Raw genomic sequence first — 24,177 nt, 5'->3', positions numbered from 1 at the left:
TTTGGGCAAAGTTAATAATCTGGTGATACTTCAAACTGATATTTTTAAAATGTGTTCAGCATTCATGTGGTAAGGCCAAGAAGTAACCTATTTTCCTGTCTATTGAGTTTTAAATTTTAATTATATTTTTCATTACTGAAGTTTTAATTAGTTCTTTTAAAAATCTGCTCAATTGTTGTTTATGGTCTCTCATTTCTTTTTCATAGTTTCAAGTCTTTAATTTTAAAAAATATTTAATATATTTTAATATGATATTCTTTGTCTGATAATATCAATATCTGAAGTCTTCTTCAGGTCTGATTTTGCTCTTTGTTCTTTCTGCTGACTTTTTATTCTTTGAGCCTTATTTATGTTTTCTGATTCCTTGGTTTTTTACCTGTGGTAATTCTTTGAGGCTTGTGTTGAAATTGGTATCCTCCCAGAAAGATTTTCTTGGGGACACTACTAACGAGGAGCCCGTTTTAAAGTAAATTCTCCATTTGAAGTTTTTTGAGATTATAGAGATAGTATGAATCCAGCTATAAATGACTGCCCCGCTCCCCTCCCCAATCCAATATAAGGCCACCTCATGGCTACAAATTTTCAGGACAGTTTTCATAACATTCACTCAGTGCCAGGGTCAAGACAGACAAGTTTCCTTACTGTACCCTTCTGTGTGGCAGATTTATTTCTTGTTTACACTTTCACTGAGTAGGTAGTCCTTTGAGTTTGTGACTTTATGCAGGGTTCTCTTATTGGATTCTCTACCTTTAGTGAGCTCTGAGTTTTATCTCCTATCTCTTTGACCCTAGGTATGTTCAGCAGATACCCGTAGGCCAAGTGCTGCCTTTGATGCTAGCCTCAAACCTACTATTACGACACTTTAAAGTTGTAATTTCAAGTAGGCAGATTCCTTATTTTTTAGATATTTACTTTCAAATTATTTTTATCAGGAAAGTTGTTCAGAGTATCTAGGTGATTTTTCTGTCAAAAATGGAAGTCTTTGATTTTTTTAATAAATAAAAATTGTATACACAAATAGTTTCACCTAATATGTTTATACCTGCCAATTGGCATGATAATCAGTAAAATGTTTCTCACTTTTCTATGGCTTTTCTTCTTCAGTTTTCTTTTGAGTTTTCTGAAATAGACCATTGAGGGGGATGGTGCACAGTAAAATTTAGATTAAATAAATCACTTGTAAACCCCAGTATCATACCTTATTCAGTTTCAGAATAGTTGCTGACTATGACTACATATGAGTATTTCAAGAAAGATATTTAACACAGCATTTTGTGCTAATTGTGGATATTAAAATATTTTTCCCGTTGGACTTTCTTTCTACTTTGATGGAAATTAGAACAGCTTATATATCTGTAATGTTTTAGGACCCTTTAGAAATCTGTGCTGCATTTATGGTGCTCCATATATTTTTGGGCTAGTACCTCTTAATCCAATTCTACATGTGTAGCCAGGTGAAATAGTCCCTCAAAGTGAGATATTAAAAAAATGATTTAGATGGTATTTCTGTAAGAGGAATTAGAATGTATTTAGGAGGAGATAGAGTATTATAGAGGAGATAGAGTATTATATTATTCCCCTTCCCCAAATATAATAAGTAAAAGAGATTTCATAAATGATAAATGGGGAATAATGAATAAGAAAGAAGACAAATTATAGTTATTCCTCTGGCTGGCTTTCCAAAATCCAATTAATTATATAATTCAGCCCTCTGTATGGGATTCAGTAAAAGGTACTTTTCCCTTAAAGTAATTGAATTCATGTGTTCTTTAAGTAGATTAAGACATTTTAAGAATTTCAAATTTGTACTGAGATAATCTATTAAAATTTGTACTTGTTCACATAATTTTTGACATTAATGGAATTATTTAACGACATGATTTTTGAAGTGATCTCTATGCTAATATTTTTGTTAGTTTGAAATTATTTTGACTGGAATATTGAATAAAATATTTTAAATTTCTCTTGATTTTTTAGTGTAACAATTTAAGGAAACAAGTTGAAAATAAAAGCAAGGTTATTGAAGAACTCCAGCAGGAGGTATGTACTGATTCTCAAAATAAAACTATTTAAAAAAAAAAAAACAACCTATGTTTTCACTACAGTTTTAGAGAATAATGCTTTCCTTTACTTTAGTAATTTTAGTCTAAGTCAGTAACAGTGCAAGTTTGAATCACTTTGATATTAAACATAATCCTTTATTTTTATCTTTTAACAGAATAAGGCCTTAAAAAAAAAAAGTACAGCAGAAAGCAAGCAACTGAATGTTTATGAGATAAAGGTATTTGGAATCCTTATTTTTGTTTTAAAAATACTAACACATAGATGAGAATTTAGGAATTTTAAGCCCTTTATTTATATTGTAGCAATTATTTTCAATCATTATCTTTTGAGATTGTGGGGATCAATCCTTTTAGTTGTAGTAGAGTGCACATCTTTGGTTTATCTATGTTAAAATCATCTAAGCAGCTTAGAATATATGTACGTGTGTGTATATATATGTCTTCATATTCCTTACCCATACATTGAAAATTGAACTTGAGTAGGTTTGGGGTGGAGCCTTGGAATTGTTAATCTGGATAAAAAAGTCAAGGCCACACTATATGCTCCCTGCAAGAGACACACTTTATTAAATATAAAGATAAAAGGAAGTTGAAGTAAAAATATGGAAAAAGATATGTCATATGCTATACAAACAGTAAGCATAGAAAAGCTGGAATAACAATTTTTATAACACATATAATAGATTGAAATACAAGGAGTATTATCAGAGATCCTAAGGGGCATTTGATAATGATAAAGGTATCAGTTCATCAGGAAGATATAACAGTCATGAATGTATTTGTTCTTAATAGCAGAGCTTCAATATACGTGAAGTAAAAACATAAAAAACTAAAATGAGAAATAGATAATTTCATTATTATATTTGGGGGTTGTAATAGCCCTCTTTCAGCAATTGATGCAACTAGAAGAAAATAGGTAAGAATATACAAAATTTGAACAACATTATTAACTACCTTGACTTAATTGACATTTGTAGAACATTATAGCTACAACTGTAAATTCTTTTGAAGTGCACATAGGTTGTTTACCAAGATAGACCATATGCTGGACCATACATTTAAAAATTTTAAAGTCTTATAGAGTATATTCTCTCACTACAACAGAATTAAATTACAAATAAGTAACCATAGGATATCTGGAAAAGCCTAAATATTTGGAAATTAAGCATTATACTAGTAAGTAACTCATGGGCCAAAGAAGAAATCACAAGGAAAATTAGAAATTATTTTAAATGGAACGATCATAGAAATACAATATGCCAAAATTTGTGGGATGCAACTAAAGCAGTTCTTGTAGGGAAATTTATAAATAATGTTTATTTTAGAAAAGGAGAAATGACCTAGGTTTTCACCCAGATACTGAAAAGAGGTGAGCAAATGAAACCCATGGAAAGTAGACCAAAGGAAATAATAAAAATGAAAAGAGAGATCAAAGAAATAAGAGAGACAAAGACAAAAATTAATGAAATCAAAAGTTGATTCTTTGAAAATATTAATAAAATTGATAAGCCCCTAGCAGGGTTGATTACAAAAGGAGAGAGAGTAAAATTCACTGAAGGCAGGAATAAAATAGGGCATTACCATATAGATACTGTAAATATTAAAAGGATAACAAAGGAATGTCATGGACAACATTATATCAATAAATTTGAAACTTAGATGAAATGGGCAAATTTATTTTTTTAAAATTTAATTAAATTTAACTTTTTTATACAGCAGGTTCTTATTAGTTATCGATTTTATACATATTAGTGTATATATGTATCTCCCAATTCTTCCCACCACCACCACCACCCCCACCCCCGCTTTTCCCCCTTGCTGTCCATACGTTTGTTCTCTACATCTGTGTCTCTGTTTCAGCCTTGCAAACCAGTTCATCTGTACCATTTTTTCTAGATTCCACATATATACGTTTGTACGATATTTGTTTTTCTCTTTCTGACTTACTTCACTCTGTATGACAGTCTGTAGGTCCATCCATGTCTTTGCAAATGACCCAATTTCATTCCTTTTTATGGCCGAGTAATATTCCATTGTATATATGGGCAAATTTCTTGGAAAACCTAACTTCCTAAAAACTGACACAAGATGAAACAGTACATCTGAAGAGCCATATATCAGGGAAATTGAATTTGTCATCAAAAATCTCCTAGAGAAGAGATATACCATGTTCTTGGATTGGAAGGATCAATATTGTGAAAATGACTATGCTACCCAAAGCAATCTACAGATTCAGTGCAATTCCTATCAAACTACCAATGGCATTTTTCACAGAACTAGAAGAAAAAAATCTTAAAATTTGTATGGAGACACAAAAGACCCTGAATAACCAAAGCAATCTTGAGAAAGAAAAATGGAGTTGGAGGAATCAGACACCCTGACTTCTGACTATACTACCAAGCTATAGTAATCAAGACAATGTAGTACTGACACAAAAACAGAAATATAGATCAATGGAACAGGATAGAAAGCCCAGAGATAAACCCACACACCTATGTCAACTAATCTATGACAAAGGAGTCAAGGATATACAATGGGGAAAAGACAGTCTCTTCAGTAAGTGGTGCTGGGAAAACTGGACAGCTACATGTAAAAGAATGAAATGAGAACACTCCCTAACACCATACACAAAAGTAAACTCAAAATGGATTAAAGACCTAAATGTAAGACTGGACACTATAAAACGCTTAGAGGAAAACAGGCAGAACACTCTATGACATAAATCACATCAAGATCCTTTTTGACCCACCTCCTAGAGTAATGGAAATAAAAGCAAAAATAAACAAATGGGACCTAATGAAACTTAAAAGCTTTTGCACAGCAAAGGAAACTATAAACAAGACAAAAAGACAGCCCCCAGAATGGGAGAAAATACTTGCAAACGAATCAACAGACAAAGGATTAATCTCCAAAATATATAAACAGTTCATGCAGCTCAATATCAAAAAAACAAACAACCCAATTAAAAAATGAGCAGAAGATCTAAACAGACATTTCTCCAAAGAAGACATACAGATGGCCCAAAGCACATGAAAAGATGCTCAACATCACTAATTATTAGAGAAATGCAAATCAAACCTACCATGAGGTATCACCTCACACCGGTCAGAATGGCCATCATCAAAAAAATCTACAAACAAATGCTGGAGAGGGTGTGAAGAAAAGGGAACCCTCTTACATTGTTGGTTGGAATGTAAATTGATATAGCCACTATGGAGAACAGTATGGAAGTTCCTAGAAAAACTAAAAATAGAATTACCATGTGATCCAGCAATCCCACTACTGGGCATATACCCAGAGAAAACCATAATTCAGAAAGACACATGCACCCCAGTGTTCATTGCAGCACTATTTACAATAACCAGGTCATGGAAGCAACCTAAGTGCCCATTGACAGACGAATGGATAAAGAAGATGTGGTACGTATATGCAATGGAATATTACTTATCCATAAAAAGGAACTCAATTGGGTCATTTGTAGAGATGTGGTTGGACCTAAAGACTGTCATACAGAGTGAAGCAAGTCAGAGAAAAACAAATATCATATATTAACGCATATTTGTGGAATCTAGAAAAATGGTACAGATGAACCGGTTTGCAGGGCAGAAATAGAGACACAGATGTAGAGAACAAACGTATGGACACCAAGGGGGGAAGTGTGTGTGGGGGTGTGGTTGGATGAATTGAGAGATTGGGATTGACATATATGCACCAATATGTATAAAATAGATAACTAATAAGAACCTGCTGTATAAAAACAAATTAAATAAAATTCAAAAAAAAATTTCCTTGAGAAAATCCTGATCTGGAAGTTCTCAGGTGAATTCTAACACACACTTCAGGAAGAAATAATGCCAGTGTTCTACAAATTCTTTCAAAAAATAGAAGAGGGGAAACAATTCCCAACTAGTTTTTTGATACAAAATCCTGATAAAGATATTACAAGAAAAAAAATTACAGACCAGTATCCTTTATAGAGACATAAAACCCTTAAAAAAATACCAGTAAATATAATCTAGCAATATATTAAAACCATATTACATTGAAGAAGTGGGGGTTTTTGAAACTTAAGTTAGGTTTAAAATTTGAAACTATCAGTGTAATTTACTGTATCAAGTGATTAAATAGAAAAATATAATCAGCTCAATGATTGCAGAGAAACATTTGACAAAATTCCCCACTCATTCTTGATAAAAAAATTTCAACAAAACTAGGTATAAAAGGAGACTTTATCAGTCTAATACAGAATACCTACAAAATACCTAGAGCTAGCATCATACTTAATGATGAAAGACTGAATACTTTCTCTTTAGTATCAAGAACAGTGTCTGCTCTTACTACCCCATTCAACATTGTATTGGAGGTTCTAGCTAGTACATTAAGGCAAGAAAAAGGAATAAAGTTATATAGATTGTAAAACAATATGTAAAACTGTTTCTTCTTAAGCGATGTGATGGTCTACACTGAAAATTCTAAGGTTTCTACAAAGTCACTAGTGTACTAGTAAGTGAACTAGCAATATTCATAAAAATATGATAAATTAGACTTCATCAAAATCTGAAAGATCTGCATATCAAAAGGTATCATTAAGAAGATAGGCGGGCTTCCCTGGTGGCGCAGTGGTTGAGAGTCCGCCTGCCGATGCAGGGGACATGGGTTCGTGCCCCGGTCCGGGAAGATCCCACATGCCGCAGAGCGGCTAGGCCCGTGAGCCATGGCCACTGAGCCTGCGCGTCCGGAGAGGCCACAAACAGTGAGAGGCCCGCGTACCGGGAAAAAAAAAAAAAAAAGAAAACAGGCAAAGTACAAAGAAGACGAAAATACTGACAAAAATATTTGTTTGACAAATAACATATATCCAGAATATATAAAGAACTCTTAAAACTCAACACTAAAATACAAATATTCCAATTCAAAATTGGCAAAAGACAACTACAAACAACCTGGATTGGAAATGGGCAAAGGACTTGAATAAATATTTCTCCACAGAAGATGTATAAATGGTATATAGGTACATGAAAAGATCTTCAACATCACTAATCATTAGGAAAATGCAAATCAAAACCACAATAAGATGCCACCTCACATCCATTAGGATGGGTACTATTAAAAAAAAAAAAGAACATAAGACATATTTGTGAAATTGTAGAGAAATTGGAATCCTTGTACACTGTTGGTGGGATGTCAAATGGTACCATTGCTATGGAAAGCAGTCTGGTGGTTACTCAAAAATTAAAAATTGAATTAACATATGATCTGGTAATTCCATCTCTGTGCATATACCTAAAGAATTGAAAGTAGGGTCTGAAAGAAATATGTATACACCCGTGTTTTTAGCAGCATTATTCACAATAGCTGAAAGGTAGAAGCAACTCAACATTCATTGACTAATGAGTGACAAACAATATGTGGTATATACATAGAATGAAATTTTACCCAGCCTTAAGAAAGAAGGAAATTCTGATATATGCTACGGCATGAATAAACCTTGAGGGCATAAGCTAAGTGAAAGAAGCCAGTCACAAAAAGACAAATATTATTCTACTTATGTGAGGTACCTAGGGTTGTCAAATTTATGGGCTAGAGAGTGGTGGTTGCCAGGGACTGTGCGAGGGGGGTAGTGGGGAATTATTTAATGGGTATAGAGTTTCAGTTTTATGAGATAAAGAGTTCTGGGGATTGGTTGCATAACCATGTAAATGAACTGTATGGTTTAGAAAGGTTAAGATGGCAAATTTTATGTTATGGGTATTTTATCATAATAAAAATTAAAAAGTGGGCAAAAGACTTGAATAGACACTTCACAAAGGAAATATACTAATGACTGATTAGCTCATGAAGAAATATTTAACACTATTAGTTACAGAAATAAAAATAAAATCACAATGGAATATCACTACACCCCTAAGCAGGACTAGCCACATAATATGTAGGGCTCAGTGCAAAATGAAAAGGTGGGGCACCTAGTTCAAATATTCTTAAAAAATTCAAAATAGGCTGGAAACTAATCAGAGAGCATTGTATGACTACATAGGTCTCACACCTATGAAAGTGGGCCCTACCTACAAGAATGGTTGAAATTTTATTGGTTCATCTGTTGATGGACATTTAGGTTGCTTCTATATCTTGACTATTGTAAATAATGCTACAAGGAACATAGGGGTACATATATATTTCAAATTAGTGTTTTTGCTTTCCTCAGAAAAGCACCCAGAAATGGAATTGCTGCATCATAGGGTAGTGTTCTTTTTTAATTTTCTGAGGAATTTCCATACTGTTTTCCACAGTGGCTGTACCAATTTACATTTCTACTGACAGTGCATGAGGGTTCCCTTTCCTCCACATCCTCATCAATGCTTGTTATTTGTTGTCTTTGAGGATAGTCATTCTGACAGGTGAGGGGTGATACCTCGTGGTAGTTTTGATTTGCATTTCTCTAGTAATAAGTGATGTTGACCATCTTTTCATGTGCTTTTGGCCATCTGTATGTCTTCTTTGGAGAAATGTCTGTTTAGATCTTCTGCCCAGTTTTTGATTGGATTGTTTGTTTTTTTAATATTGGGCTGTGTGAGCTGTTTGTATATTTTGGAGATTAATCCCTTGTCAGTCACTTTGCTTGCAAATATTTTTTCTTGTTTTTTTGGTTGTCTTTCCATTTTGTTTATGGCTTCCTTTGCTGTGCAAAAGCTTTTAAGTTTAGTTAGGTCCCATTTGTTTATTTTTGTTTTATTTTAGTTACTCTAGGAGGTGGATCCAAAAAGATATTGCTACAATTATGTCAGAGAGTGTTCTGCCTATGTTTTCCTCTAAGAGTTTTATAGTATCCGGCCTTACATTTAGGTCTTTAATCCAGTTTTAGTATATTTTTGTGTATGGTGTTAGGGAGTGTTCTAATTTCATTCTTTCTCATAAAGCTGTCCAGTTTTCCCAGCACTGGTTATTGAAGAGGCTGTCTTTTCTCCATTGTATATTCTTGCCTCCTTTGTCATAGATCAGTTCACCATAGGTGCGTGAGTTTATCTCTGGACTTTCTATTCTGTTGCATTGAGCTATATTTTTGTTTTTGTGCCAATATTATACTGTTTTGATTATTGTAGCTTTGTATTGTCTGAAGTCAGGGTGTCTGATTCCTCCAGCTCCATTTTTCTTTCTCAAGATTGCTTCGACTATTTGGGGTCTTTTATGTTTCCATACGAATTAAAATTTTTTTTTGTTCTATTTCTGTAAAAAAGGCCATTGGTAATTTGCTGGGGTTGCATTGAGTCTATAGATTGACTTGGGTAGTATAGTCATTTTGACAACATTGATTCTTCCAATACAAGCATATGGTATATTTCTCCATCTGTTTGTGTTATCTTTGATTTCTTTCATCAGCATCTTATAGCTTTCAGAGTACAGGTCTTTTGCCTCCTTAGATAGGTTTATTCCTAGGTATTGTATTCTTTTTGATGCGATGGTAAATGGGATTGTTTCCTCAGTTTCTTTTTCTGATCTTTTGTTGTCAGTGTATAGGAATGCAACATTTCTGTGTATTAATTTATTTGTATAGGAATGCAACATTTCTGTGTATTAATTTAGTATCCTGCAACTTTGCCAAATTCATTGATGAGCTCTAGTAGTTTTCTGGTGGCATCTTTAAGATTTTCTGTGTATGGTATCATGGCATCTGCAAACAGTGACAGTTTTACTTTTTCCTTTGCAATATGGATTCCCTTTATTTCTTTTTCTTCTCTGTTTTCCATGGCTAGGATTTCCAAAACTATGTTGGATAAAAGTGGCAAGAGTGGACATCCTTGTCTTGTTCCTGATCTTAGAGGAAATGCTTTCAGTTTTTGTTTTTTTTTTTTACATCTTTATTGGAGTATAATTGTTTTACAGTGGTGTGTTAGTTTCTGCTTTATAACAAAGTGAATCAGTTATACATATACATATGTTCCCATCTCTCTTCCCTCTTGTGTCTCCCTCCCTCCCACCCTCCCTATCCCACCACTCTAGGTGGTCACAAAGCACCGAGCTGATCTCCCTGTGCTATGTGGCTGCTTCCCACTAGCTATGACCTACTAGAGAATGGACTTGAGGGTATGGGGAGGGGGAATGGTAAGCTGTGACAAAGTGAGAGAGTGGCATGGACATATATACACTGCTTTCAGTTTTTCACCACTGAGAATAAGGGTTTCTGTGGGTTTGTCATATATGGCCTTTATTATGTTGAGGTAGGTTCCCTCTATGCCAACTTTCTGGAGAGCTTTTATCATAAATGGGTGTTGAATTTTGTCAAAAGCTTTTCCTGCATCTACTGAGATGATCGTATGGTTTTTATTCTTCAGTTTGTTAATGTGGTGTGTCCCACTGATTTGCATATATTAAAAACTCCTGCATCCCTGGGATAAATCCCACTTGATCATGGTGTATGCTACTTTTAACGTATTGTTTGTTGGATTCGGTTTGCTAGTATTTTGTTGAGGATTTTTGTGTCTCTGTTCATCCATGTGTAATTTTCTTTTATTGTGGTATCTTTGTCTGGTTTTGGTATCAGGGTGTTGGTGGCCTCATAAAATGAGCTTAGGAGTGTTTCTTTCTCTGCAATTTTTTGGAAGAGTTTCAGAAGAATAGGTGTTAACTCTTCTCTAAATGTTTGATACAGTTTGCCTGTGAAGCCATCTGGTTCTGGACTTTCGTTTGTTGGAAATTTTAAAATCACAGTTGCAATTTCAGTACTTGTGATTGGTCTGTTCATGTTTTCTATTTCTTCCTGGTTCAGTCTTGGGAGATTGTACCCTTCTAAGAATTTGTCCATTTCTTCTAGGTTGTCCATTTTATTGGTGTGTAGTTGCTTGTAGTAATGTCCTAATTTTATTGATTTGAGCCCTTTCCCTTTTTTTCTTGATGAGTCTGCCTAAAGGTTTATCAATTTTGTTTATCTTTTCAAGGAACCAGCTTTTAATTTCATTGATCTTGTTTTCTTTGTCTCTATTTCATTTATTTCTGCTCTGATCTTTATGAGTTTTTTCCTTCTACTAACTTTGGGCTTTGTTTGTTTTTCTTTCTCTAGTTGCTTTAAGTGTAAGGTTAAGTTATTTGATATTTTTCTTGTTTCCTAAGGTAATATTGTATTGCTGTAAACTTTCCTCTTGGGACTGCTTTTACTGTGTCCCATAGATTTTAGATTGTCATGTTTCATTGTCATTTTTCTCTAGGTATTTTTTGATTTCCTCTTTGATTTCTTCAGTGATCCATTGGTTGTTTAGTAACATATTGTTTAGCCTCCTCGTGTTTGTGTTTTTTACAGTTTTTTCCTGTAATTTCTTTCTTTTATTTTTATATTTAATAAATTTATTTATTTATTTATTTACTTATTTTATTTTTGGCTGCTTTGGGTTCTCGTTGCTGCTCACAGGCTTTCTTTTAGGTTCAGTGAGCGGGGTCTACTCTGTTGCAGTGCGTGGGCTTCTCATTGTGGTGGCTTCTGTTTGTTGCAGAGCACAGGCTCTAGGTGTGCAGGCTCAGTAGTTGTGGTACGTGGACTCTAGAGCACAGGCTTCTGTAGTTGTGGTGCACGGGCTTAGTTGCTCTGCAGCATGTGGGATCTTCCCGGACCAGGGCTCAAACCCATGTCCCCTGCACTGGCAGGTGGATTCTTAACCACTGCACCACCAGGGAAACCCCTCCTGTAATTTATTTCTAATTTCAGAGCGTTGTGGTTGGCGAAGATGCTTGATATGATTTCCATTGTCTTAAATTTACCGAGGCTTGATTTGTGGTCCAAGATGTGATCTATCCTAGAGAACATTTTGTGTGCATTTGAGAAGAAAGTGTATTCTGGTGCTTTTGGATCGAATGTTTTATAAATATCAGTTAAGTCCGAATGGTCTAATGTGTCATTTAAGGCCTGTGGTTCCTTATTGATTTTCTATCTGGATGATCTGTCCATTGGTATAAGTGGGGTGTTAAAGTCCCCCACTTTTATTGTGTTACTGTCAATTTCCCCTTTTATGGTTGTTAGCATTTGCATTATATATTGAGGTGCTCCTATGTTGGGTGCGTATATTTTTACAATTGTTATATCTTCTTGTATTGTTCCCTTGATCATTGTGTAGTGTTCTTCCTTATCCCTTGTAACAGTCTTTAATTTTTTATCATTTTTTAACATCTTTATTGGAGTATAATTGCTTTACAGTGTTGTGTTAGTTTCTGCTGTATAACAAAGTGAGTCAGCTATATGCATACGTATATCCCCATAACCTCTTACTCATGTGTCTCCCTGTTATCCCACACCTCTAGGTGGTTGCAAAACACCGAACTGATCTTCCTCTGCCATGCAGCTGCTTCCCACTAGCTATCTGTTTTATATTTGGTAGTGTACATGTGTCAATGCTACTCTGTCACTTCGTCGCAGCTTACCCTTCCCCCTCCACGTGTTGTCAAGTCCATTCTCTACGTCTGTGTCCTTTTTCCTGTCCTGCCCCTATTTCATCAGAACCATTTTGTTTTTTAGATTCCATATCTATGTGTTAGCATACGGTATTTATTTTTCTCTTTCTGATTTACTTCACTCTGTATGACAGACTCTGGGACAATTTCATTTCTTGTTATGGCTGAGTAATATTCCACTGTATATATGTGCCACATCTTCTTTATCCATTCATCTGTTGATGGACACGTAGGTTGCTTCCACGTCCTGGCTATTGTAAATATTGCTGCAATGAACATTGTGATACATGACTCTTTTTGAATTATGGTTTTCTCAGGGTATATGCCCAGTAGTGGGATTGCTGGGTCATATGGTAGTTGTATTTTTAGTTTTTTAAGGAACCTCCATACTGTTCTCCATAGTGGCTGTATCAATTTACATTCCTACCAACAGTGCAAGAGGGTGCCTTTTTCTTCACACCCTCTCCAGCATTTATTGTTTGTAGATTTTTTGATGATGGTGATTCTGACCGGTGTGAGGTGATACCTTATTGTAGTTTTGATTTACATTTCTCTAATGATTAGTGATGTTGAGCATCTTTTCATGTGTTTGTTGGCCATCTGTATATCTCCTTTGGAGAAATGTCTATTTAGGTCTTCTGCCCATTTTTGGATTGGATTATTTGCTTTTTTGATATTGAGCTGCATGAGGTGCTTGTATATTTTTGAGATTAATCCTTTGTCAGTTGCTTCATTTGCAAATATTTTCTCCCATTCTGAGTGTTGTCTTTTTGTGTATATTTATGGTTTCCTTTGCTGTGCAAAATCTTTTAAGTTTCATTAGGTCCCATTTGTTTTTATTTCCATTTCTCTAGGAGGTGGGTCAAAATGGATCTTGCTGTGATTTATGTCATAGAGTATTCTGCCTATGTTTTCCTCTAAGAGTTTTATACTGTCTGCCCTTACATTTAGGTCTTTAATCCATTTTGAGTTTAATTTTGCGTAAGGTGTTAGGAAGGGTTCTAATTTCATTCTTTTACATGTAGCTGTCCAGTTGTCCCAGCACCACTTATTGAAGAGGCTGTCTTTTCTCCATTGTATACTCTTGCCTCCTTTATCAAATATAAGTTGACCATATGTGCATGGGTTTGTCTCTGGGCTTTCTCTCCTGTTCCATTGATCTGTATTTCTATTTTTGTGCCCATACCGTATTGTCTTCATTACTGTAGCTTTGTAGTATATTCTGAAATCTGGGAGCCTGAGTCCTCCAGCTCCATTTTTCTTTCTCAACATTGTTTGGCTATTCGGGGTCTTTTGTGTTTCCATACAAATTGTGCAATTTTTTCTTCTAGTTCTGTGAAAAATGCCATTGGTAGTTTGATAGGGATTGCACTGAATCTGTAAATTGCTTTGGGTAGTATAGTCATTTTCACAATGCTGATTCTTCTAATCCAAGAACATAATATATCTCTCCATCTGTTGGTATCATCTTGAATTTCTTTCATCAGTGTCATGTAGTTTTCTACATACAGGTCTTTTGCCTCCTTAGGTAGGTTTATGCCTAGGTATTTTATTTTTTTTGTTGCAATGGTAAATGTCAGTGTTTCCTTAATTTCTCTTTCAGACTTTTCATCATTGGTGTAAAGGAATGCAAGAGATTTCTGTGAAGTAATTTTGTATCTTTCTACTCTACCAAATTCATTGATTAGCTCTAGTAGTTTTCAGGTAGCATCTTTAGGATTCCCTATGTACAGTATCATGTGATCTGCAAACAGTGACAGTTTCACTTCTTCTTTTCCAATTTGTATTCCTTTTATTTCTTTTTCTTATCTGATTGCTGTGGCTAAAACTTCCAAAACTATATTGAATAATAGTGGCAAGAGTGTGCAACCTTGTCTTCTTCCTGATATTTGAGGAAATGGTTTCAGTTTTTCACCATTGAGAACCATGTTGGCTGTGGGTTTGTCATATATGACCTTTATTATGTTGATGTAGGGTCCCTTTATGCCTACTTTCTGGCATAAATTGGTGCTGAATTTTGTCAAAAGCTTTTTCTGCATCTATTGAGATTATCATATGGTTTTTATCCTTCAATTTGTTAATGTGGTGTATCACATTGATTTGCATATATTGAGGAATCTTTGCATTCTTGGGATAAACCCTAGTTGATCATGGTGTATGGTCATTTTAAGTTTTGTTGGATTCTGTTTGCTAGTATTTTGTTGAGGATTTTGGCATCTATGGTCATCAGTGAACTTGGCCTGTAGTTTTCTTTTTTTGTGACATCTTTGTCTGGTTTTGGTATCAGGGTGATGGTGGCTTTATAGAATGAGTTTGGGAGTGTTCCTCCCTCTGCTATATTTTGGAAGAGTTTGAGAAGGATAGGTGTTAGCTCTTCTATAAATGTTTGATAGAATTCGCCTGTGAAACCATCTGGTCCTGGGCTTCTCTTTTTTGGAAGATTTTTAATCACAATCTCAATTTCAGTCCTTGTGATTGGTCTGTTTATATTTTTTATTTCTTCCTGTTCAGTCTCAGAAGGTTGTGCTTTTCTAAGAATATGTCCATTTCTTACAGGTTGTCCATTTTATTGGCATATTGTTGCTTGTAGTAATCTCTCATGATCCTTTGTATTTCTGCAGTGTCAGTTGTTACTTCTCCTTTTTCATTTCTTATTCTGTTGATTTGAGTCTTCTCCCTGTTTCTCTTGGTGAGTCTGGTAATGGTTTCTCAATTTTATCTTCTCAAAGAACCAGCTTTTAGTTTTATTGATCTTATCTATTGTTTGCTTCATTTCTTTTTCATTTATTTCTGATCTGATCTTTACGATTTCTTTCCTTCTGCTAACTTTGGGTTTTTTCTTTCTTCTTTCTCTAATTGCTTTAGGTGTAAGGTTAGGTTTTATTTGAGATGTTTCTTGTTTCTTGAGGTAGGATTGTATTGCTATAAACTTCCCTCTTAGAACTGCTTTTGCTGCATCCCATAGGTTTTGGGTCGTCGTGTTTTCATTGTCATTTGTTTCTAGGTATTTTTTGATTTCCTCTTTGATTTCTTCAGTGATCTCTTGGTTATTTAGTACTGTATTGTTTATCCTCCATGTGTTTGTATTTTTTATAGATTTTTTCCTGTAATTGATATCTAGTCTCATAGCCTTGTGGTCGGAAAAGATACTTGATATTATTTCAATTTTCTTAAATTTTCCAAGGCCTGATTTGTGACCCAAGATATGATCTATATTGCAGAATTGTTCCATGAGCACTTGAGAAGAAAGTGTATTCTGTTGTTTTTAGGTGGAATGTCATATAAATATCAATTAAGTCCATCTTGTTTAATGTATCATTTAAAGCTTGTGTTGCCTTATTCATTTTCATTTTGGATGATCTCTCCATTGGTGAAAGTGGGGTGTTAAAGTCCCCTACTATCATTGTGTTACTGTCGATTTCCCCTCTTATGGCTGTCAGCATTTGCCTTATGTATTGAGGTGCTCCTATGTTGGGTGCATAAATATTTACAATTGTTGTATCTTCTTGGATTTATCTCTTGGTCATTATGTAGTGTCCTTCTTTTTCTCTTATAATAGTCATTATTTTAGAATCTATTTTGTCTGATATGAGTGTTGCTACTCCAGATTTCTTTTGATTTCCATTTTTATGGAATACCTTTTTCCATCTACTCACTTTCAGTCTGTATGTGTCCATAGATCTGAAGTGGGTCTCTTCTAGCATATATATGGGTCTTTTAAAAAATTCTTTCAGCCAGTCTGCCTCTTTTGATTGGAGCATTTAATCTATTTACAATTAAGGTAGTTATCGGTATGTATGTTCTTATTGCCATTTTCTTAATTGTTTTGGATTTGTTTTTGTAGGTGATTTTTCTTCCCTTCTTCTTTTGTTCTCTTCTCTTTTGATTTAATGACTATCTTTTAGTGTTATGTTTGGGTTGCTTTTCCTTCTTTGTGTGTGATTCTATTGTTTTTTGTTTGCAGTTCCCATGAGGTTTTGATATAGCAATCTTTATATATACAAGGTTGTTATAAGTTGCTGGTATCTTAATTTCAAATGCATTTCCCATTTCCTGCTTTTGTACTCTCCTCACGGTTGCTGGTTTTGATATGTTTGTATGTTGATGAATTTTTACTTTTACTGTATGTTTGCCTTTACCAGTGACTTTTCCCATTTGTGATTTTCTTGTTTCTAGTTGTGGCCTCTTTTTTTCCCCCCACCTAGCAAAGTTCTTTTAGCATTTTTTGTAAGGCTGGTTTGGTACTGCTGAATTCTCTTAGCTTTTGCTTATCTGTAAAGCTTCTGATTTCTCCCTGGAATCTTAATGAGAGCCTTGTTGGGTAAAGTATTCTTGGTTGTAGGTCTTTCCCTTTCATCACTTTAAATATATTCTGCCACTCCCTTCTGGCCTACAGAGTTTCTGCTGAAAAATCAACTGATAGCCTTATGGGTTTTCCCTTGTATATTATTTGTCACTTTTTCCTTGTTGCTTTTAATATTTTTTTCTTGGTATTTAATTTTTTTCTGTCTGATTAATATGTGTTTTGGCATGTTCCTCCTTGGGTTTATCCTGTATGGGACTCTCTGTGCTTCCTGGCCTTAAGTGAGTGTTTCCTTTCTAATATTAGGGAAATTTTTGACTATAATTTCTTCAAATATTTTCTCAGGCCCTTTCTCTTTCTCTTCTCCTTCTGGGACCCATATAATGCAAATTTTGGTACATTTATTGTTGTCCCAGAGGTCTCTGAGACTGTCCTCATTTCTTTTAACTCTTTTCTTCTTTATTCTGTTCTGTGGCAGTGATTTCCACCATTCTATATTCCAGCTCACTTGTTCATTCTTCTGCCTCAGTTATTCTGCTATTGATTCCTTCTAGTGTATTTTTCATTTCATTTGTTGTATTGTTCATATCTGTTCTTTAAATCTTGTAGCTGTTTGTTAAACATTTCTTGTATCTTCTCGGTCTGTGCCACCATTCTTTTTCTGAGATTTTGGATCATCTTTAGTATTGTTACTCTGAATTCTTTTTTGGGTAGGTTGCCTATGTCCTCTTCATTTAGTTGTTCTTGTGGGTTTTTATCTTTTTCCTTCATCTGAAACATATTTCTCTGTCATCTCATTATGTCTAACTTTCTGTGTTTGTGGTCTCCTTTCCGCAGGCTGCAGGATCATAGTTCCTCTTGCTTCTGGTATCTGCTCCTTGGTGGAAGAGTTTGGTCTGGGGCCTTGTGGAGGTTTCCTGGTGGGAGGGACTGGTGCCTGCCCTCTGGTGGGTGGAGATGGGTCTTGTCCGTCTGGTGGGCAGGACTGTGTCAAGCGGTATGAGGTGGCTGTGAGCTCAGTACTCCTTTAGGCAGCCTGTCTACTGATGGGTAGGGTTGTATTCCTATCCTGCTGGTTGTTTGGCCTGAGATGTTCCAGTGCTGGAACCTGCATGCTGTTTGTGGGGCTGGGTCTTGGTGCTGAAATTGGAAACTCCAGGAGTGCTTATGCTTATCAATATTCCCTGAGGTCTCCACAACCAGTGTCCTTGCTTCCACAGTGAGCTACAGCCAACCCGTGCCTCCCCAGGAGACCTCCCAAGACCCCTAGGTAGGTCTAGCCCAGGTTCCTATGGAGATACTGCTTTGTGCTGGGTCCCCGTGCATATGAGACCCTGTGTGTGCCCTCTAAGAATGCAGTCTCTGTATCCCTCAGCTCTGTTGGGCTCCCACACTCAAGACCCACTGGCCTTCAAAGCCAAATGCTCGGGTGGCTCTTCCTCCCGACGCCAGAACCTCACACTGTGTTGGAGGGCTATTTTTATGTGGGAACGTCCTTGTGTAGTCTCTGTGTGTTTAATATTTTTTGGTTTGGGGGCTGTTTTTTAGTATGGATGTCTGCCACCTGTTTCCCAGTGTATGCTGGCCGTTATCCCCTTGATAGGAGGTTGTAGTGACCAGAGCCTGCACTAGATATTGAGTGAGGCCTCCCCTTTGCTCTGTGATTGTCACAGCCCTGTCAGGGACAGGGTTTGCTCCCTAGTTCTTGGAGTAGAGGCCCCCAGATCTGTTTTGGAGCTGTATTTCTGATCTGCAGTGCTAGGTAGGCAGGATTGGAGCATTCCCACTGGGAGAGATGCCGCTAAATATTACTCCTCTGAAACTGTTCACCTGTGAGCGTGCTCTGTTGTGTCACCTTTTACCCATTGTGTGGGCTCACAAATTACATTTTTGTTGTCAGTGCTCATGACCCACCTTAACTGTGGGTATGCCAGCAATTGATTGGCCCTGGTGTCTCTTTGGCATTGTTTTCACCAGGCCACCACCACAGACCTACTGAAGTCAGGTCCAAGGACTGCAGTAATCGTGCACCTGGACCCACTGTTGGAGCTATGGAGGCTGCTCAGACTGTGGCCTAGCCTAACTCCTGAGTGTATGTGCCCACAAACCCTCCACTTGCTAAAGCTAGACCTGTCTCATCTTCGGGAGCACTCATTGTCCTTTCAAATGTTCCACAGGTGCTGAATTTACAAAGCTGGCAGCAGGGGTGTAAATCTGTGGTTCGCACAGCCTCAAGGAGAGATTTCAGCTCTTCTTCCTTAGTCACACAACCCCTGGGGCTCAGCTTTGGTTTCAGCTCCACATCTGCGTGTGGGTCACCCACCGGTGCCTGCTTCTGAGGTTGCCCCAGAGTACATGAGCCTGCCCTGGCGAGAGGGGGCTGGGGCAGTGATTTGGGTATGTGAGCCCACCCAGACAGGTTGGGGGGAGCTGAGGTGGTGACCAGGGCATGCAAGTCTGCTCAGGAGGGAGCTCCTCGTAATGCCCATGGAGGCAAGGGCCAGCACGTGGGGAAAGAGGCTGCAATGACAGCCCCGCCCTTCATGTGCCATTCAACAATGATGCTTCGCTTCGATGGTGCCCCAGGCTTCTTCCACGAATGTTCCCAGTTGCGCAGCTCCTCACTCCCGTCCCTTCAGGCTGTCTCCTCGCAGCCAACAACAGACCTCTCCCTGGGTCTGCTCTCCAAACTCCATGTTCCAGCACCCAGCCCCCGCCTGCAGTGGCAGACACATGTCTCAGGCTGAGGCGTGCAGGGCTGTGGCATGGACCATCTGTGTAGGTCTCACTCTGTCCTGCCTGCCACAGACTGGTTGCTGTACTCTCCTTCGAGCCCCTGAAGTTCCCCTTCTGTCCCAGCTGATCTTCCCCCTGGTGAGGGGGCTTCCCTGGGTGCAGGAACCTCTCCTCTTCTTCAGCTCCCCACCAGGGGCACTGATCCCATCCCACTTCCTCTTTTTTTCCTTTCTTTCATCCTACTGAGTTATGCAGGAATCTTTCTTGTCCTTTTAGGTGTCCAAGGTCCTCTGCTAGTGTTTAGAAGGTGCTCTGTGAGAATTGTTCCATTTGTGGATGTATTTGTTGGGAGAGGTGAATTCCATGTCCTCCTACTCTGCCATCTTGACTCCTCCCCACCTCATTGTGGTTTTGATTTGCATTTCCCTGATGGTTAGTGATGTTAAGCATCTTTTCATCTGCCTGTTGGCCATCTGCATGTCTGTTTTGGAAAAATGTCTATTCAGGTCTTCTGCCCCTTTTTTAATCGAATTGCTTGTTTATTTTGATGTTGAGTTGTATGAGTTCTTTGTATATTTTGGATGTTAATCCCTTATCAGATATATTGTTAGAAATATTTTTTCCCATTCAGTAGAGTGCTTTTTCATTTTGTTGATAGTTTCCTTCTCTATGCAAAAGTTTTTATTTTGATTCCCATTTGTTTAATTTTTGCTTTTGTTACCCTTGCCTAAGAAGACATATCCAAAAAAAAATATTGATAAGATCAATGTCAAAGAGCATACCGCCTATGTTTTCTCCTAGGAGGTTTATGGTTTCAGGTCTTGCATTTAAGTCTTTAATCTATTTTATTTTTGTATATGGTGTGAGAAAGTAGTCCAATTTGATTCTTTTGCATGTAGCTGTCCAGTTTTCTTGACACAATTTATGAAGAGGCTGTCTTTTCCTCATTGTGTGTTCTTCTTTTGTTGTAGATTAATTGACCATATAAGCATAGGTTTATTTCTGGACTCTCTATTCTGTTCCATTGATCTATGTGTCTGTTTTTGTGCCAGCTCCTTTGATTACTGTCGCTTTGTAGTACAGTGTTGAAGTCAGGGAGTGTGATACCTCCTGCTTTGCTGTTCTTTCTCAAGATTATTTTAGCTATCTGGGATCTTTCATGTTTCCATACAAATTTTAAAATTATTTGTTGTAGTTTGGTGAAAAATGCCATTGGTATTTTGATAGAGATTGCACTGAATCTGTAGATTGCCTTAGGTAGTATGGTCATTTTAACAGTATTAATTCTTCCAATCCCTGAGCTTAGTATATTTTCCCATTCTTTTTTGTGGCGCCTTCACTTTCTTTCATCTGTGTCTTATAGTTTTCTGAGTACAGGTCTTTACCTCTTTATTTAGATTATTCTTAGGTATTTTATTCTTTTTCTTTTGCAATTTTAAATGGGATTTTAAAAAAATTTTTCTTTCTGCTTGTTCGTTGTTAGTGTTTAGACATGCAACAGATATCTGTATGTTCATTTTGTATCCTACTATTTCTTTCAATTTTAGTAAATAATATTTTGGGGGGATTTTGCCCTGTTAATCTACATTTTCTATATTTTGAAAATTGTAGCATCTATAGTATTGTCCTTTTTTCAATCCTGATGTTGGTTATTTATGCCTTTTGTTATTCTTGATCAGTCTTACCAGGCATTTATCAATTTTGGAAGTTTAAAAAAAACACAGTTTTGGATTTTTTGATCTTCTCTGTAGGGTGCTTGTTTTTGTTTCATTAATTTATGTTCTTTATTATTTTCTCCTCCTTTTATTGTTTTTTCATTATGTTCTTTTTCCAATTTGATATTAATTCTTTGATAATTAATTTTCAGTCTTTCCAGTGTACACATTTTAAGGCAATATATTTCCTTCTAAGCTTGTTGTAGTTGTGTCTCGTAGGTTTAAATATATATTAAATTAGTATTGTTTCATTCAATACCTTCCTATATTTCTCAGTTTCTGAGCTTAATGGCATGTTATGTTTTTGGAATTGATTTCTATCCTAAGCACACTGTAATTAGAGAACACACTCTGGTATGACTTCAGTACTTTGGAATTTATTGACATTTGCTTGATGGACCAATATAGGGTTACTTTTTATAAACACACCCATATACCTGAAAATAATGTGTATTCTACAGTTGTTGGGTGAAGTGTTCCATTTGGTCAAGATTATAGTCATATTCTTTAAACTGCTGCATATTTATTGATTCTATATCTTTACTTCTTTTTTCTTCGTGTTTTATTACTTGAATGAGATTGATGTGTTAAAAAATCTCACTTGATGATTGTGGATTTCTATTCTTCCTTGAAGTTCTGTCAATTTTTCTTTTAATACCACGTTATTAGGTACATACTATAATATATGTAATTTTTTTTATACAATGTGGAACTTAATGTGTATACTTAATATATATTCTATATATATTCTGTATATTCTATACATAATAGAACTTTTTTCCACTTTAAAGACACTCACTTTATCTATGTAATAGTGTTTTCTTGCCTTAGAGAATAATTCTTCTTTTTTATTGTTATAACTATACCAGTTTTCTTCTTAGTGTTTACAGGGTTTAATTTATTTATTTATTTAAAATTTTTGTTGGAGTATAGTTGATTTACAATGTTGTGTTAAGCATGGTATTTTTAACAACCTATTTACTATTGTGCTTTCTATATCTTTGTTTTAGATGTGTCTCTTATGAACAACATACAGCTGGAGTTCATAATTTTTGTCCTTTTTACTGGTACATTTTAGCTTCAGAATACATAATCTCCTTTCTCTCTCATGTCTAACTTATATGCTATCATACTCTTATTATTGTCACATATTGTAATGAATTTGTTTTTATAAGGGTTTTGTATTGCCCAGGAAGAAGGAAAGAATAGAGTGAATTGGGGAGAGGCAATAAATACTAAGAATGTTTAGAATTGATGAAATACACGAATTCATAGATATAGGAAGACTGATGGATACCTAGAAGGAAAAATTAGAATAAATCCAGAACTAGACTTAGTATAGTAAAACTACAGAATGTTAGACACACATCGGTCTTAAAAGTAGCTAGAGAGAAATGAGAGATCACCAATGAAAGAATGACAAGAGATTTACCGTGGACATCTCAGCAAGCAACAGTGGAAGTTAGAAATCAGTGAAACAATATTCTCAAGTACAGAGAACAGATCAACCTTGAATTATGTCCACAACGTGTCTCTCTTCTATGTTGGAGAAATAAGGACATTTTTAGATGAAAAACTGAAGGAAACATATTTTTCAAGAACACTCAGATAGTTAACAAAAATGATCATGTATAGGGCCACAGAATTCAAAGGCTTGAAATCATACAGAATATGTCCTCTAACCACAATTCTATTAATCTAGAAATTATAACGTGTTTTTTTAATGAAGGTCTGAAGTTAATACCTTTACTATGAACATTGTTATGCCAATATATTTGAAAGATACAAAAAATATGAAGTGAAGTCGATTAACCAAAACAATCTCAAAACGAATAATTAACCTGAATAGTCCTATTAAGGAGATTGGATCAGCAGTTTAAAATCTTTCAACAAACAAACTTCAGACTCAGATGGTTTTAGATTGGAGTTGCATTTGTAAAAAATCTATAAGAATCTCCAGATGAGTTAATAAAGTATTGAGTCGTTTAGTAAGGTTGATAGATATATAATCATTACACAGAAAAAATTACTAGTCTTAAACATCTGCAACAAGCTATTAGAAAATGTAATTTTAACAATCTACCATTTATGTGAAAATGCTGGTTCTCTCCAAATTGATATACGTATTCACACACTGTTGCTGGGAGTTTAAATTGGTACATGTACTTTGGAAAACAATGTTGTTATCTTGTAAAGTTGAACATGCAATCTGCAATTTCAGGTCTGGATATAGAGAAATTTATACATTTGTACCAGGAGACAATGTTTTTGAGAACAGTCACACCATTATCGTGTGTATTATCTCCAAGTTGAATACAATTCAGTGTCTGTGAACAGTTGAGTACATAAATAAACCATGGTATATTCATACAATGGAACACTACTCTGCAGAGAAAATGAAGGAACTATACACACATAAATATGTAAAACCTACTGCTGAGTGAAAATGCAAGACAGAAAAATATACATACTAAGAAAACATTTATATAGAGTCTGAAACAAAAAACTCTGAAATACTGATATATCATTATGCAGTAAAGCTATAAAAAAGGGGAAGGGACTCATGAATATTAAATTAAGAATCTTTGTTACACTTCAGGGAGCAGAAGGGGAAACTAATGAACAGAGGCATTCAGAAGCCTTTATCAACATTTATAATATTCTGTGTTTTAAAGTTGGTGATTGTGGGACTTCCCTGATGGTCCAGTGACTAAAACTCTGTGCTCCCAATGTAGGGGGGCTGGGTTTGATCCCTAGTCAGGAAACTAGATCCCACATGCCACAACTAAGTTTGCATGCTACAACTAAAGATCCTGCATGCTGCAACTAAAGGACCCATGTGCCACAACTAAAGGTTCCTCACGCCTCAACTAAAAGATCCCGCATGCAGCAATGAAGATCCCACATGCTGCAACTAAGACCCGGCACA

General features: G+C 35.9%; 1 protein-coding gene across 2 annotated transcripts in view; it reads left to right on the top strand.

Annotated features, from left to right (window-relative positions):
• Nucleotides 1-24,177, top strand: part of SYCP1 (synaptonemal complex protein 1) — a gene marked incomplete at both ends in the record, with an annotated part of 158,173 nt that overhangs the window by 91,406 nt on the left and 42,590 nt on the right. For both annotated transcript variants that reach the window (XM_082662438.1, XM_082662437.1), the window contains 2 exons: nt 1,978-2,040; nt 2,219-2,281. In XM_082662438.1, the coding sequence (XP_082518564.1) occupies nt 1,978-2,040; nt 2,219-2,281 (126 nt within the window). The remainder of the gene's footprint in view (nt 1-1,977; nt 2,041-2,218; nt 2,282-24,177) is intronic.

Source organism: Grampus griseus (genome assembly GCF_964374135.1).
Source record: "Grampus griseus genome assembly, chromosome: 1".
Taxonomy (NCBI): Eukaryota; Metazoa; Chordata; class Mammalia; order Artiodactyla; family Delphinidae; genus Grampus; species Grampus griseus.
Note: the sequence above shows the minus strand (reverse complement) of the source record. Positions and strands in the feature narration are given on the sequence as shown.